This window comes from Protopterus annectens, chromosome 9.part0 (assembly GCF_019279795.1).
Source record: "Protopterus annectens isolate FY-2018-M chromosome 9.part0, PAN1.0, whole genome shotgun sequence".
Taxonomy (NCBI): domain Eukaryota; kingdom Metazoa; phylum Chordata; order Ceratodontiformes; family Protopteridae; genus Protopterus; species Protopterus annectens.
In genome coordinates, this window is record NC_056743.1 from 856,683,011 (window position 1) to 856,698,876 (window position 15,866).

General features: G+C 39.9%; 1 protein-coding gene across 6 annotated transcripts in view; it reads right to left on the bottom strand.

Annotated features, from left to right (window-relative positions):
- Window positions 1–6,294: 6,294 nt before the first annotated feature.
- Window positions 6,295–15,866, bottom strand: part of RXRB (retinoid X receptor beta) — a 1,081,557-nt gene continuing 1,071,985 nt past the window's right edge. For all 6 annotated transcript variants that reach the window (XM_044083573.1, XM_044083570.1, XM_044083567.1 and 3 more), the window contains 2 exons: window positions 11,552–11,657; window positions 6,295–10,897 (listed from right to left, as the gene is read on the bottom strand). In XM_044083573.1, coding sequence (XP_043939508.1) covers window positions 10,750–10,897; window positions 11,552–11,657 — 254 coding nt within the window. In that variant the 3' untranslated portion in view covers window positions 6,295–10,749. The remainder of the gene's footprint in view (window positions 10,898–11,551; window positions 11,658–15,866) is intronic.

The window sequence follows — 15,866 nt, forward strand, 5'->3', positions numbered from 1 at the left end:
TCCAAAAATACATTAGGACTAAATGCTGAACTGTGCAAACAAAAAAGAGAATCAGAGAATGCAGGTGCTGTGTCAAAGTCAAGCACACTATGATATTGCATGGCCAGCCAGACCATTAGTGTCCTTGAGGAAGGAAGCCAGACCAGTTTATGAAATGTGCTGAGCTTGAAAGTAGTAAAAACAGAAGGCTATAGTTAAGTTAGTCAACTAAAGTACCTCAGAGTCAGAGCTGCTAGCTTTTTTTTCTCGCTACTAAACATAAAAAATAAATGGGAATGTGAGCATGTAGGGAGTAAGGTCACAAACATACAACATGAAGAGTGGAACAGAAACAAAATTAAACCAAAACATAAAAAGAAATATAGGAAAACTGAAACTACAGCACAACACAGCTGTGAAGAAAAACTTAAATGTACACAATATTAAGTACATTATTAGAGGTCATTAATTACTGCTAGAAGGGCCCATCTCCACCTCAATAAATAAACAAACAGAAAACAGTTTTCTGAGTTTAGAAAAAGCAAACCAATTGCTGTTTTAATGATTAGAACAAAGGAAACAAAAAAGTAAATCATGCAGAATGATTGCACAAATAAAATCATACGTACAATTTATCATCAGCACTGAATACAAGCTGAAGTAACAAAGAACACTGTATGGATTAACAAGCAGGAGGCGACTGAGGCCAAAAAAAATTCAGCTCAACATACAGTATTATTCTCTACACCATAACTGGGGACAGACAAAAGATGGAAACAGCTTTCACACAATTTTTGAACACCATCTACTACATAATGTGCTTGGCATTTTCCGCTTGTTTTCCTGTAGCACCATCATCACTGCTGCCACCACAAAATATGAGTCACCGGGGAATGTGTAATTTCATCTGGCAAGGCCAGAAGGACTACAGCTGTCTGTATGGCAAGTGGCAATAAAGCCCCTTGGTAAACCCGAGTACTGGATGTCCTACAACTAGCACACAATCAGGATGCAGGGGGCATGCAGTTATTCCTAACAGCAGAGAAAAGCATACACAAGATAAGGAAACTACTAAAACTCTCTGCCATGCCGAGCAAAGAGCACTGTGCAGAAGGTACAGGAATGCTCTACAGTTTCACAAAAAACTAATCAAGTTGCACCTCAGCCATAAATTAAACTTTACACGATAAATGTACCAGTTCATAAACATATCGTTACTATCACCCACGTGGAGTAGATTATTTCTTCCTAAAGCCAATTCTAAGTATACCACCTGGTAGACAATGATTTGGAACCAAAAAATAAAACTATCGTTAAACACAAAAGTATACAGCTGGAAAACAATTTGGTGACAACATACTGCAGTACTTAATATCTACATGTGGAATACCAAATAGAGAGAGCACATGTGCTCCCTTTCACTACACTGCTCAGCTAGAAATTACACTAGAAGTGGCCAAACTGATTGCTCTGCATCTTTGTGCATACAAGCATATTACGCATACCTGCATTCTTAGTGCTAAAATCACTTCATTCACAGCTGCAACCCACCAACAAACTAACAAAACATCCCAGAGCATAAAGAAACTGATCCTGACAAAATCATAATGGTGCCTGTCAGTCAGTACCTTTCTCATCTAGACATTTCTTAAAATGTCAATTTACAGTCCTGTAATTGGTTACATTCAAAGGAAAAATGGGCCAAAAAGAACTCGACAGCTACTTTCACAAATTCAGTGGGTATTTGTGTAACAGAGTTTCTTGCTTTTCAGTAATAAAAGAAAAATATGGACAGCAGCAGTTTTATAGAAGGAAGTAAGACAATACACGAATGGAGTCCTCCGTATCTTTCTAGTTAATGGAGATCACTTAATCCATGACTGTAGGTGTTATCTGATGGGTGTATCAAAGTTCCATTTCAGTACAAGAAAATGTCAATGCAGTTCCAAAAATGATACAATTTCCCATCTGAAAAGTTTAGTTCTGCATAAGCTACAATGTGAAACATTCCAGGGGAATTAAGTGCACACAGACTATGGAGAGAGAAAATGACAAGATCTCCACATTTGCTGGGAACAATAAAAGAGGCATTTAGCTGCCACATAGCATAATACTGTCTAAAGGAGCCCTGGTACTTATAATAAAATTCAAAATTAATGCAAAAACACAAAGAGAGTGGAAATAACCAACATCAAACCTGCCTGCTTAACTGTTATGCCTAAGAAAAAATTTAAAGCAAACTAAACTGGCGTTCAATGAAAATCTGCATAAAGAGATCAGCTCTTTAAATTAACACTGCATGCCATAATAGAATCAGTAAACAACAGTGGCACATTGTGATTACATGAACTGAGGCTGTAACAATGCACAATCACTTGGTATTCACAACAGTAATGTAAACCAAGTGTCTCACATCTGTATATGGACTTTTATACTAAAGACGACAAATAAAAGGCAGGAAGGAATGACAGAAAAACAGCACCAATGAGGTACAGGCATCACCGTTAAAAATTATACAGGATCCCCTTTATCTTTAAAGCAATTCAAGTACAATACTAATCAAAGAAAATCCCGAGTTCAGACACATATGGATCAAGCTCCAGTCAGAGGCTAAATTAAAAAAAAAAAAAGACAATCATGAAAAACAAAATGCACTTCCCCATCTCCCCCACTTTAAGACCGATCCTTTAGAAAATGTGCTTTGTATGACCGACCGATCACCACTTTTTTCCTAAGTAAATGAATTCAGTATGGCACCTCTCACTCAAGAATACAAGACAGCTCCCCCACGACACATTATCATTTGCAGAGACCTGCTTTATTGCAGGAGAACTTCCTTCTATCCTGGCAAGCAATGGGTACAAGACAGAGAACCAGTTAAAAATGGGATACAGGCTTATGGCAGGATAGAAACACACGTGCCACTTGCACACTTGCATGCATTTTAGTGTGTCAATAATTCACCTAATGGTATGTCTTTGGGATGTGGGAAGAAAGTGCAGCATCTAAAAAAAAAGCAGACACAAGGAAGATGTGCAGACTCCAAAAGAAGGTTCCCCAGTTGAGAACCAAAGTATAAAACCAAAAGTTTCTTGTTTAAATCACCATGTCTCTCAGTTAGCTCTACTACTTATGTGCACGTCTGCATATTTTTGCTTTTGGAAAAAAGAATTAAGGTTTGTAAGTGAGGAACTATAAAATACTGCTATTTACAGAGAATGTAAATATGCAAATGTCTGGCTAATAAGGCTATAGAATGCATACCTCATTGCCGATGTATAAAGTCACCACTTTCAAAACAGTAAAACATGCATCTAATGTCCATCAAGTCTACTTAGAAAAGACACATCCTATCCATAAAGTTTTTATTCAAATACACATTTGATTTTCAACTTGTCAAATACAAAATGAGGGTCAAGAAAAATTACACTTACCAGTCAACAATGATGCAATGACTGCCTCCACTGTGGGATATACAGCATTAGGGACAGAAACATTTTAAAACCAAGAACCCCATAAAGGTTGCTTTATCAGTTGAACTGCTTTTACTGGTAGAAACTAAGAGTAGAATTGATCAGCGTTTGAATATTAACTTTCTTGAAGGGATGTGGCATAAGCAGTACACTGCATCAAGAAGCCTATCACATCACTCTACCACCAATCATTATATCAGGATCATGCACGCTACAACTAAACCTGGGTCAGCCAAGCAATACTAACCCAACTTGTCTTGTCTTACTTTATTAACTTCCACCCCATTTTGGCCTTACTGCAAGAAGAAAACTTACACCTAGAACATACGTACTGGGTTATGTCTTATATGGCCTCTAACTTCCTGAAAGCCAACTACCACTCAATCCTAACATACACCAAATCTGAGGATAATAATTATCTATTTCATTAATCATCACTGGGCAACTCATGCAGAGGTACCCTATGGACTACCAAGATACCCTGCAATAATCTGCCTCAAGGCTAGAGTTTTTTTTTTTTTTTTTAACAGGCATGACGTGAATCAAAAATCACCAGCATGTGCAGACAGCACTGCATACACATGCTCAGTAGTGCTTTGCTTTTGTGTTCAACCAAGGCATGTGCACATACAAAATACAGCTGTCAGCCTTACAAAAGGTTTCTTTTAACAGCTGCTACGCAGTAAAGACAAAAAACAGGCATGTGTTTCTTGCTATCAGTGGAAATAGTTCCTTGCTCTGTGTGTGCGTGAGTGTGCATGTGTGTTGCACACACACACACACACACACACACATATATATATATATGTGTGTGTGTGTGTATGTGTGTGTGTATGCATGTGTGTGTGTATGTATATGTGCAAATATACATACATATATATATATAAAGTCTCTGTGTATACACACACACACAAATACAGAGTCACAACTCATTGCACTGAATACTCAAGTCACTTGTCCTTTTATATATAAAAGGACAAGTGACTGAGTATTCAGTGTAATGAGTTGTGACTCTGTATTTGTGTGTGTGTGTGTAAGTATACACACAGACATATATATATATATATATATATATATATATATATATATATATATTTGCACACATACACCCACACACACACCCACATATATATATATATATATAAATGGACTCCCCTCACAAGCTCAAAGTTTCACAACTTCGAACTGCAAATGGTCAAGACCATAAGATCGAAGTTTTGAAACTTGGAATCTTTTGAATAGAGATAGCTGTACAAAACGGAATGAGAAATTTACCGTTTTCCTCACTGTAGTGCGATCTCGGTGTTGGTATATTTATTTAGCAGGGGGTGCAGGGGGGCTTGACCCCCTGCAAAAATATAAAAATACATTTTTTTTTTGTTTTTATTTTTTTTTTTATTACAGTTTTGAAGTTCTAATCTTTTTAAATGTATTTAGCTTTTCTGCCGTTTCCTGTTATGATTCCTTGATGGAAAACCTTACTAATGTACTTTAACTCTAACCCTAATTGTGGCCCTTCACTCAATAATGAGTGATCTCAATGAATTTTCAAAGACTTCGCCCTGTTGGACTGTCAGTTCACTGACAGAGTGACATGAACCCACACACAAAATGTGTGGGTGTGTGTATGTGTATGTAAAATACACATGGTTTTACTTCATCTGTCATATGCTTATACTTCTTTAGTTATTGCTGAATTGAAGTATGAATTGAGTGACTGAGTTGCTCAATTTTCAATTTGACTTCCGAACATTACAGAATGGGACTTAAATATGAGATCATTGCACAGTAGGATTCAGGGACTTTTCCCTTTTCTCCACTGTAGTACAATCTCAGTTTCAGAGTTGGTATAAATGGGTGTGGGACACAGTCCTTCATATGGGGTTGCAAGGGGAGGATTATCAGTTTTTTTCTCCAAATTGTTTTTCGTAAAGCTGAAGTTTTTGTACGGTCAAATGTTTGCCCGACTACGGCAGCATCAGCAGGGTTTCCTTTCAACACTTACAAGTGCACTCATATACACACACATATTATATGTATGTGTATATATATATATATATATATATATATATATATATATATATATATATATATATATATATATATATATATATGGCAAGATACAAGATATAATTATTTATTTTATTAGTCATGAAATAGCCCTTCAACTAAAATACTTTCCTTGTCTACTTAGTTTTGTGTTACCATTATAAGCTATAATCGAGTGTCCGTATATTGGTAATAGCGTACACAAGTGTGTCAGTTTCATGTTGAGTCACTGACTGTGCACTAACAGACAACATAGTGGCAATGAATCACTGTCACTGAGCTTTTGGAGCTGGGATGAAGATGTGAGGAGTCGGACTAAGTTAATGCAGACGCTGTAGGAACAAGGCAATCATTTAGTTTGTTGAGAGTTTGCGGTGCTGCAGTCATGATGCTAGGCTGTAGAAGTGTGGGCACAGGGTAAAACACTGCTAGTGCATTGTGAAATGATGCACTGGCAGTGATTCTGCTCTAGGGGGTTGCTACGGAGTGTGAAGTTGAGCAATTATGGAATTAGTATATATAACTTAAGGAGTTGCTGAGGCAAAACCTCACAAGTGAAAACATGCATACGGTTATTATACAAGGTTTTAGACATATAATTTTTGTCATTTGGCAGCAGGTGCATTTCCTTATATTTGATACAGGGAGCTACAGTAACGTGCAATCTCAATGAATGCACTGTTTGGTGAGATTTCTTTAGGTAAGTGTACGTTTGACAAACTGAACATTTGACAACTTTAAACAAACCCATATATACATGCAATATATACATTTATACATATGCAAAGAACTATGCGTTTTTTAACTTCATTGTGTATTTGTGTGAGCATGTGAATATGCAAAAAATGTCAATTTTTTACATAACAGAAACAAGGTGTTTTGCCATACAGTCTAAATACAGTATGCATTAATTCAGAATTTTGTAGTTCACAACTGTATTTACTTAAGCAATTCAGAATTATTCAAATATTTTAATAACAAAAGGAGAAAGGAGGCAAGTTAGGTGGCCATCTGACAGAAACCTACACTTTATGGGATGGAAATGAATAAGCATAAGGTAGAAATGACTTACTGGTAATGAGAGTTTAAAATGTATAAATTTATTTTCTACAGACTGTCCACATCATTCAAAAGTGATCTGGAATCAGAAACCATGCAGGGTAAAAAATGCATCACGATCTTTACCAGAACTCCTGCAAGACATTTCTTCCATATACCTGCATCCCCAAAGACCCAGGTTGATATAGTTAGTCTGGAGGCCAGAGGTAGGGAGTGAATGCTGAGTGATTAAATTCCAACCAGTGAAATGGGAAGTGTGCTTGAATATCTTCTAGTGGAGAATGAGGGAAATGCATCATTAGTGAAAAAAAATTCATAAAGGAAAGAAATGAAACAAAATTTAAGACCCAAGAGTCTACACTTACCACTTAGTCCACGGGTATTACTAAAACTGACTTGTGATAAAACACAACTGCGTACCGCAAGTCATAGCAGCACTGTTAACAACTAAACAAGTTCTGTATCTAGTCATTAAAATTGCACTAAATAAAGGCACATGGAAGCCAGATGACAGAACACAGCGGGACAGGGTGCAAGTACAATGCATAAGCTGTGGCCTGTGACAGGTGACAGCACAGAATAATTCCACATAACATACAACGAAGCAAGCATACCACCAGACAAGCAAACCAAGCTAAGTTGGGGAATACCATCTGCAAAGGACAGACTTGGTAAACTGGATCTATCAGTGAAGACAACAGAAAAATCTCAAGACATATAATTATATCATTCAAGTTTCTGAAAATGTAATTACAGTAAACTAACTACAACTCTCAGGGAGAAGGATGGAAGCACAAAGACACCTCTGAAGAAATGAGGTTCCAGAAACGTCTTGAAAGATGACAAACCTGAATGTCAAACTAAGTGTAAGCAGTTGCAAAAGCAGCAAGAACTCTTACGTAGCTGAGTACCTGGAAACAATTGTGTACTGGACCAACACTGTTTATATGCAATTAGTAAAACTAACCTTCAAGGGACTATATCTACAGTAAGCTGGGGATCCATTTCTTTCAATAGCTAACCCATTCAGTATGCAATGGAAGCATAAATGTCTTCAACATCTGTTAAACAGTTGTTACCATGCTGCAAAAATTAATACCATCAGTCCCTTTTGATTGTATGGTACTGAAAAGTTATGTAGATGTGCTATATACTGCAAATGTGTACAAACTAGACTGCTATTTATGTATTTCTCTATACATATAAGTAAAATCTCCATCACTGTAGCTGTTTCTAATGTCACTATTTGAGACAATATGAACTAGGCCATATCATAATATGCAGAAATATCTGCAAAGGAATTAGGATGCTATGAATTTTGTTTTATATTACAAAACAGAAGCACTGCAGTGGGAAAAAAATATTTCCTCAGCAATCAGTAGCACAGAAAATTAGGTCAAGGGGTATATGGGAGAGAAATCTGAGGGTTTAGGCCTTTAAAATAACGCAAAGAATATGTTATCTTTAAGACAAAACAGAGTGCATCACTTAATATTGGCTGTTAAGTGATAAACATACGAAAGATTAAGCTGGCTCATTGGTGCAAAGGTCCTGTTTTTGACTGTGACACCACTGACCAGGGGTTCCAGCAGCATCTTTGGAAGAGAAAGACTGGCTAAGACGGGTGGGGTAGTGTGATGGCCAGCATCCTATGGGGATGACATGGCGTTCATAAGGCTGCACTGCTTCCAGGTGTGCTGATCAAAGAGCCAGGCTGCACCGTTCTCTTGCAATCACAGATTCTGGCAGCTCATCTGACTAAGTAAGTGGAGAAATCCACACAAGTAAAATCAGCTACGATGTACTGTACTTAAAGTAGCAACAGGAGTCAACGTTAAAAAAAAAAAAAACATCACAAATCCTCAGCTGTAACTGTGTCCACACAGTCTGTTGTGAAGTGCCAGCAGGAGTGTTTCTCCCACCATCAATGCTAAAATGGTTAGGGAAAACTGGGGCCATGGAAGAAGAGGAGAGAAATTAGGATCACTTGATGCTGCACTAGGAGATGTAATATGAAAATGTATATAGGAGAGGTTAACCTTCATTCTCTGGCAACATTTTCATGACCAGGGAAAGGAACAAATTGACTTGTACAGCACTACCTCCTTCTCCCCGTACCAATAAATTACTTGTGAACCAATCCCATCATTTATCCTGGAAAAACAAAGCTTTCTGATGACCCTAAAACATGGCAAGATTACTAAAAATCACTTTTTGTTTACATACAGTTAACAGCCAATGCATTCCTTGTGACACCCAATAAGAATAGCAAGAAAAAAAATCTAAAAGAGTCAACCCTATCTGTTACCTACATTAGGTATGCACTTGGGTATATGCATCTATACATTCATACATTGACAAACATATAGATATATTTACACACACACACACACACACACACACACACACACACACACACACACACACACACACACACACACACAACCTATTAGGATATGTATGTAAAGGGCATTCACTCTGCAAGTAGGCTAAATGCACCGTTACAAAACTAAAGCACAAGAAAACGGTCAACTTAGAAATGCATCTAATAAAACTGCAAACCTACTGATGCAGTATACACACTGGGTGTAGTTTGGGACAAAAGAAGAGGTACCATCAGATGTGAAACCAATGTCACATGGCTGCACAAAGCAAAAGGCTGTTAATGACAAACAGACTGCCAAAGGGCAGAAAAAATTATACTGCTTTCCTAGAATCCACATGCACATTAACAAAGAAACCTACCAACAAAAGCAATCTCTATTCCTGACAGTTTGCTACAATGAAGTTGACAGCAAAACCACGTTACCAGTACCCATTTAAAACTAGCACCATCTTAACATGAAGTAGGGATCATCTAACAGGACATCATCTGATCTACTGTGCCCCTTTTCATGCCTTTTGTAAGGCCTGCCTTTACATATTCAGCAACTGGACAAAATAGCAAGCACATTACAACCCAGTTAAGATTTACAGCCTTAGAATGAAAGTATTCTCAATGCAAATTAAAAAAAAAAAAAAAAAAAAAAGAAGCCAGGACCTTTGCCTACTTTCCAATTATTGTCTTCTCCATGGTACGGTGCAGGTCATCATAACTGTACGCATCACTATCAAAACAGGTATTGTGGACATTTCCAGACTATATAGTCCAACCAAGCTCCAAACAGTCCAAATGGTTGAGAGAGGAGTTCAAGCTTACCAAACTGTTGGGAAGACCAGCTCGCATCTCAAACTGTCTTCCTCTGCTAGCAACAAACAATTAAACAATCTTGTATATGTCATATGTTTGGGAAGAAAAACGGCACTCAAGCTGGCTACAGCATCTTGCCGCTTTTCATAATATCCAACATAATTAAAGCATAAGCTCTTTCAAGTGCCTTGAAGTGCATGGCTGTACAAGTATCACCACTTGCCAAATTAGTGATGAAATGCTGCATGTGCAATTGTTCATGAAATGACTAGGAGACATCTGCCCCCCCCGGTCAGCTTACAGCACTGAATGATGGGGCAACAGTCAGAAGTGCTGTGATAACATAGCATCAAGACCCTGGGAACAAACTGTTTAACTACTTAACAGTGAATCTGCCCTGTAAGGGGCTGACAGCTGTGAAGAACAAAAACAAAATATACACATACAGCTAGCAGGACCATCGGCCTCCAGATCCAAACTGGTAACCAGCCATCTGGTCTTCTTATCCCATGACTGCTCTACCACAACATGCAGTTTCATCTCCTCAAATGCCAAATGGCACAATCCTATAGAAAACTAAGCTCAGTAATGGGGAGGAGCTCCAAGGAAAGAAGCAATGAACTTCTAGCAATCCGTGGGTTTCCACTGCTCTTTCCACAGAACAGCCGGCATTAAACTAGATTAGAAAAACAAAAAAAAAATTGTGCAAAGCTAGTGAATCAAAGACAAGTCCAGCAGTCCGTAAGAACAAGAAACACATTGGCCGATGCTTCTGACTCCACTGCCACCATTGTTCTTACAAAGCAAAAGGACCTAATGGATTAAGAGAACATTAAAACTACGAAGTACAGTCTGTACAGCATCTCTCCATTAACATGTTCCACATTCTCTTGAAGCATAGAGAGTGCTGTTCCAGTTAAAATGTTTTCATAGGTCACCGCTTTGTCTCTTTTACAAAACACCCCTCCAAATGTACACCTTGTTCAGTGAGCTGGGGTCTTATGTCAGTTGATGTGGTGCTTCCAACATTTCCATGAGAAAGGTGTCAATGGGGGTGTCTCCAATCAATTTGAAGAAGAAAAGGTGCTCCAAACATTTCAGACCAATAGAACGTAGTGCTGGCAGTCTGAGGAGAAGCTTGGCAAACCTGTAAGAGCAAAACAAAATGTAATAAACACACTGGAAAAAAAAACTTTTGCAAGCACACACAAAGTCTCTCATTAGCGCAAATTTAAGCCAGAAGCTTGTGAATTTCTACACAATACACTGATTGGGAATCAAGACAAAAATGAAATATACTGAACAGTATAACGAACAGTAATGTGAAGTCGAGCAGCCTAAGGACATGACAAGGACACACTAGTCAGCAACACATTTACATGAAACTGGATTTAGTAAGGCATAACTGTCTCAGTTTACAATACAGCTTGTAAACAAAATTGGAAAAGTCACTATTTCTCAAGTTCTGGATCTGATAGAGAGGTGAGAAACAAAGCCATCAGAATTGCTGTGTACCCTGCTCTATACTAATTTACATTTCTCATTTCATACATGACAAATCATTCACATTTTCTATCAGACCTTCAGATACTATCACATACACAAATACATACTGATATTAAAATAAAGCAGTCCATTAACCATGGAGAGATTTACAAAGACTTCAAGCTGAATCTGAAGAGTTGAGCAATGGAATTAATGCTGTACGTTTTCAGACTGCTCAACTTCAGTACCAAAACATGTTTTCTAACATTGTAGCTCTCATCCTTAAAATGCTACTTACAAAGCTGCAGACACATACCTGCCTTGCTGCTCTGGGTACTTCTGTTTGCAGTAGGCCTCTAGTGATGCATACACCTTTTCACGGAGAAGCTCCACCTCCCCAGGACTGGACAGACCCTTGGCATCTGACAAGAGACAGAAGAGATTATGTCACATATACATTCACAACACATAGACTATTACATGCAAACGGCCCACTGTTCTCTGCATACCTCTTTTTCAACATAAAAAGTACAGTTGTGTACACTTACCATAAATGTAGATGTTCGAGTGTATTCATTGTTGCATCTTTACATTTGGGTTATCTGCCTGCAGGTTAGCCCTCAGCCAGCCTGAATACCAGAGTCTTTGATTCCTGCGTCGGATGCTGTCTCTTCTTCCATGACGTCGGGTCATCACGGGTATAAAACATGCAGCCGACACCATTACATCAGTTTTTCTTGCCCCAGATGTCAGGTGTCCCCACAATGGGAAGCAATTGTATGTTATGTTACACCTCCAACAAAAAGTAAATACACCAGAAAACTCAAATACACCAAACAAGAAGGAAAGGTAGAGCCAAGAGAAGTCAGGGGGCTGGAAGGCTGGAATGAGGCTAACCAGGACTGCAACAGGGAATACACTCGAACATCTATATTTACGGTAAGTGTACACAACTGTACTGTGTTCTTCGTGTTTCACTGTTGCATTCATTACATTTGGGTTGATTCCCAAAGCTAAGGAAGGGAGGAGGAAGTTAGAGAGCATTAGGGCCAGCTATTAAGCCCTGCAAAACTGCAGTGGCAAAACCAGCTCTGGATTTAGAAAAAAACAGGCATGTGGTAATGCTTGGTGAAGGTATGTACAGAGCTCCAGGTAGCAGCTTCTAGGATGTCCCTGGTAGGGACTCTTCTGAGAAAGGCTGTAGAGGTAGATGCAGCCCTGGTGGAATGTGATCTAATCCCCTGTGGGGTAGGATTTCCATGCTGCTTATAGCAGAAATTAATGCAATGGGCTATCCATTTAGAAATGGTTTGCTTTGAAATGGCCTTCCCCTCTGGTTCTGCAGCAAAGCCAACTAGCAGCTGTTCAGATTTTCTGAGAGGCTTAGTCCTGTCCAAATAAAATCTAAGTTGTCTGTGCACGTCCAAAGAGTGCAGTATTCTTTCTCCTTTATTTTGTGGATTTCGGAAAAAGGCAGGCAAATGAATGGACTGATTTCGGGCCACACTAGACACCACCTTGGGCATAAAAGACGGGTTGGTCCTGAGGGAAACCCTGTCTGCATGGAAGATAATGAAGGGCTCCATAAGGGCCTGTAATTCAGACACTCTTCTTGCTGAAGTGATGGCTAGAAGGAAGGCTGTTTTCCAAGAAAGGAATTTCAATACTGCAGATGTAGCTGGTTCAAATGGGGGGAGAGTGAGCCTTTCCAATACAAAGTTAAGATCACAGGCTGGAGTAGGTTCTCGCCTGGGAGGGTCTTAAATTTTTAGCCCCTCTGAAGAATTGCTTTAACAGGGGGTGAGAGAAGAGGGGTGGTTCAGCATTATAATGTGCTGAAATGGCAGAGGCATGAATTTTAATTGACGAGAAGGATAGGCCCTTGTGGAGCATTTCTGTTAGGTACTGAAGAATATGAGGTAAGCTGGGCACCGTAGTGCCCATCCCCAGAGTATGGCTCCAGGAACAGTATCTTTTCCAGTTTTCAGCATAGGATTTTCTAGTACTAGGTCTTCTTGCTTCCAGAATGACATCTAGCACCTGCTTACTGAGGGATGTTATAGGAGAGCTGAAGGAATTAGCTGGGTTGCAAGGTTCAGGTTTGAAGATGAGAGTGCAGAATCTGGCCCGCCTGCTGGGACAGCATGGAAGGTGTCTGAGGTAGATGCCATGGATTCAGCAGTATCATACTGCGCAAGAGGGGGTACCAGTGCTGGCGAGGCCAGTCTGGTGCAATCAGTATTGTCTTTGGTTTGTCCTGTTTGATCTTTAGCAGAACCTTTGAGAGGAGAGGCAGAGGGGGAAAGGCATAAACTGAGAGGCCTTCCCGGGGTAAAGGACAGGGCATCCACTTTCCAAGCTTGACTGTGGGGAGTCCTTGTGCAGAAATTGTCCAATTGGTAGTTCTGAGGGGAGGCAAACAGGTCCATCTCTGGTGTCCCCCCATTTGTTCCTCAATATGTTGAATATGTTTGGTTCCGTTTCCATTTGTGTGGGTCCATGAGATTTCTGCTTAAGGTCGTCTGCTAGTGAATTTAGCTTGCCTGGCAGGAACTGAGCTTGTAGATGCACTTGATAGCTCAGGGCTGTGTTCCACAGAGCCATAGCTAGTCTGCAGAGAGGGTACGAGTGGGTTCCCCCCTGCTTGTTTATGTACCACATAACTGTGGTGTTGTCTGTCTTTACCAATAATTGTCCTGGAAGGATATCATCTTTGAAGGCTGACATTAACATTTCTTTTTGGTTGATCTGCAGGTGCATCTGACTCAGGTTCAATTTACCCTGAATGCACTGCCCTGCCAAGTGAGCCCCCCCCCCCCCCCCCATGCATAGTCTGATGGGTCTGTAGTCTGGGTTTGGGCGGCAGGGGGTAGACTGAAAGGAAGCCCCTTGTTTAGGTGGCAGACCTCTGTCCACCAAAGGAACTCTGTCTTTATACAAGGAATGATAGGAATCATTGATTCCAGGTCCTGAGAATGTTGACACCATAGGCTTTTTAGATACCACTGTAGTTTCCTCATATGTAGTCTTGCATATGGAATTAGTAGAATGCAAGAGGCCATGAACCCCAGAGCTTGCAGGATTTTCCTTGCAGATAGCTGGGTCTTTGTGGCCAGTAGTTTGAAGTAGTCTGTCAAATAAACTTGTTTCTCTGGCGTGAGGTAAGCCATCTGGGAAGTTGTGTTCAAGCTTGCTCCCAGGAATACAATTTGTTGGCAGGGTACTAGATGAGATTTCTTTTCGTTTATGGTGTACCCCAGCGAGTTTAGAAGTTTCTTCACAAATGCCAGATGTTTTAATAACATGTCCTGGCTTTCTGTCTGAATTAGACAATCGTCCAGGTATGGGTATATCTGAATATTTCTCTGCCTGCAAAATGCAATGGCTGGAGCTAGATACTTTGTGAATACCCTGGGTGCAGTAGATAAGCCAAAGGGAAGTGCATGGAGCCTGCACTGAACAGTATGTATTTCCTGAAGATTCCCTTATTGGAATGTGCAGGTAAGCTTCCTTTAAGTCTAAGGTTGCCAACCAGGCATCTTTGCCTAGCATAGGAAGCAGCTGTTGGAACTGTTGGAACTGTTAGCATTCTGAATTTTGGGATTACCAAAAAGGTGTTTAGAATAGAGAGGTCCAGGATAGGCTGCCAGGAGCCGTCTTTTCTGGGTACCAGGAAAAGTCTTGAGTAAAAACCTTGTCCCCTTTCTTCTGCTGGGACAGGCTGAATAGCCCTGATACTTAGACGAGAGAGAACCTGCTGTTGAGCCTCTGCCCACTGATGTGGGGGTAGATCTGGCTAACCGTTTGGGGTTGGTAAGGTGTGGAAGTGGAATCTGTATCCTTGGAAAACTATATTTAAAACCCATTTGTCCTGGGTAATGAGTTCCCAATTTTTTGCATGCAAGGTGATCTTTTCCCCCTTAAGGGAGCAGGCAGTTAAGCAGGGCTTGGAAGGGTTAAGGTTAAGTCATTGTGACATTTTTCCATAGGGGGGTGTCTTACTACTTCCAGCTTTGGAAGTGGGAGCCCCCCCCCACTGCTTAGGCCTGTGTGTACCTTAAGACTGTAGCCTAGGTGGTCTGCTGTTCCTGGGTTTGGACTAAGAAGGCCTGGAAGAGACTGGAAAAGACCAATTCTTAGAAGGCCAATGCCTGCTAAATCTGGGAGACTGTACTTGCAGGAAATCTTTAACAGTTTGCACAGATTTAGCTTTTTCCTCCATCTTTTTAAGGACGACTTCTGCTTTGCTGCCAAACAGGCGGTCTTGGTTTAAGGAAGCATCCAGTAATTTAGCTTTAACATGATCAGACAAGTTTTGCTCCTTAAGCCAAGCATGCCTTCTAAGTACAGACCCAGTGACAGCAGCCCTGCAAGATGCTTCTAAAGAGTCAAAACCACATCACAAAGTATGTTTACCAACTTGTTCAGCAGAATGCATTAAATCCTGTATTTTTTTTTTTATGTTCAGCACAGTCAGGAATCGACAACATTTTCTGTTTAAGTAGTCCGATAATATGCTGCTGTTACTTTCATATGAAACTGGCAGTTTAAGGCCCTAATGGCCAAAGTAGAAGTGTATACCTTCTTACCCCATCTGTCCAAGGCCCTGGAATCTCTATCAGAGGGGGTAG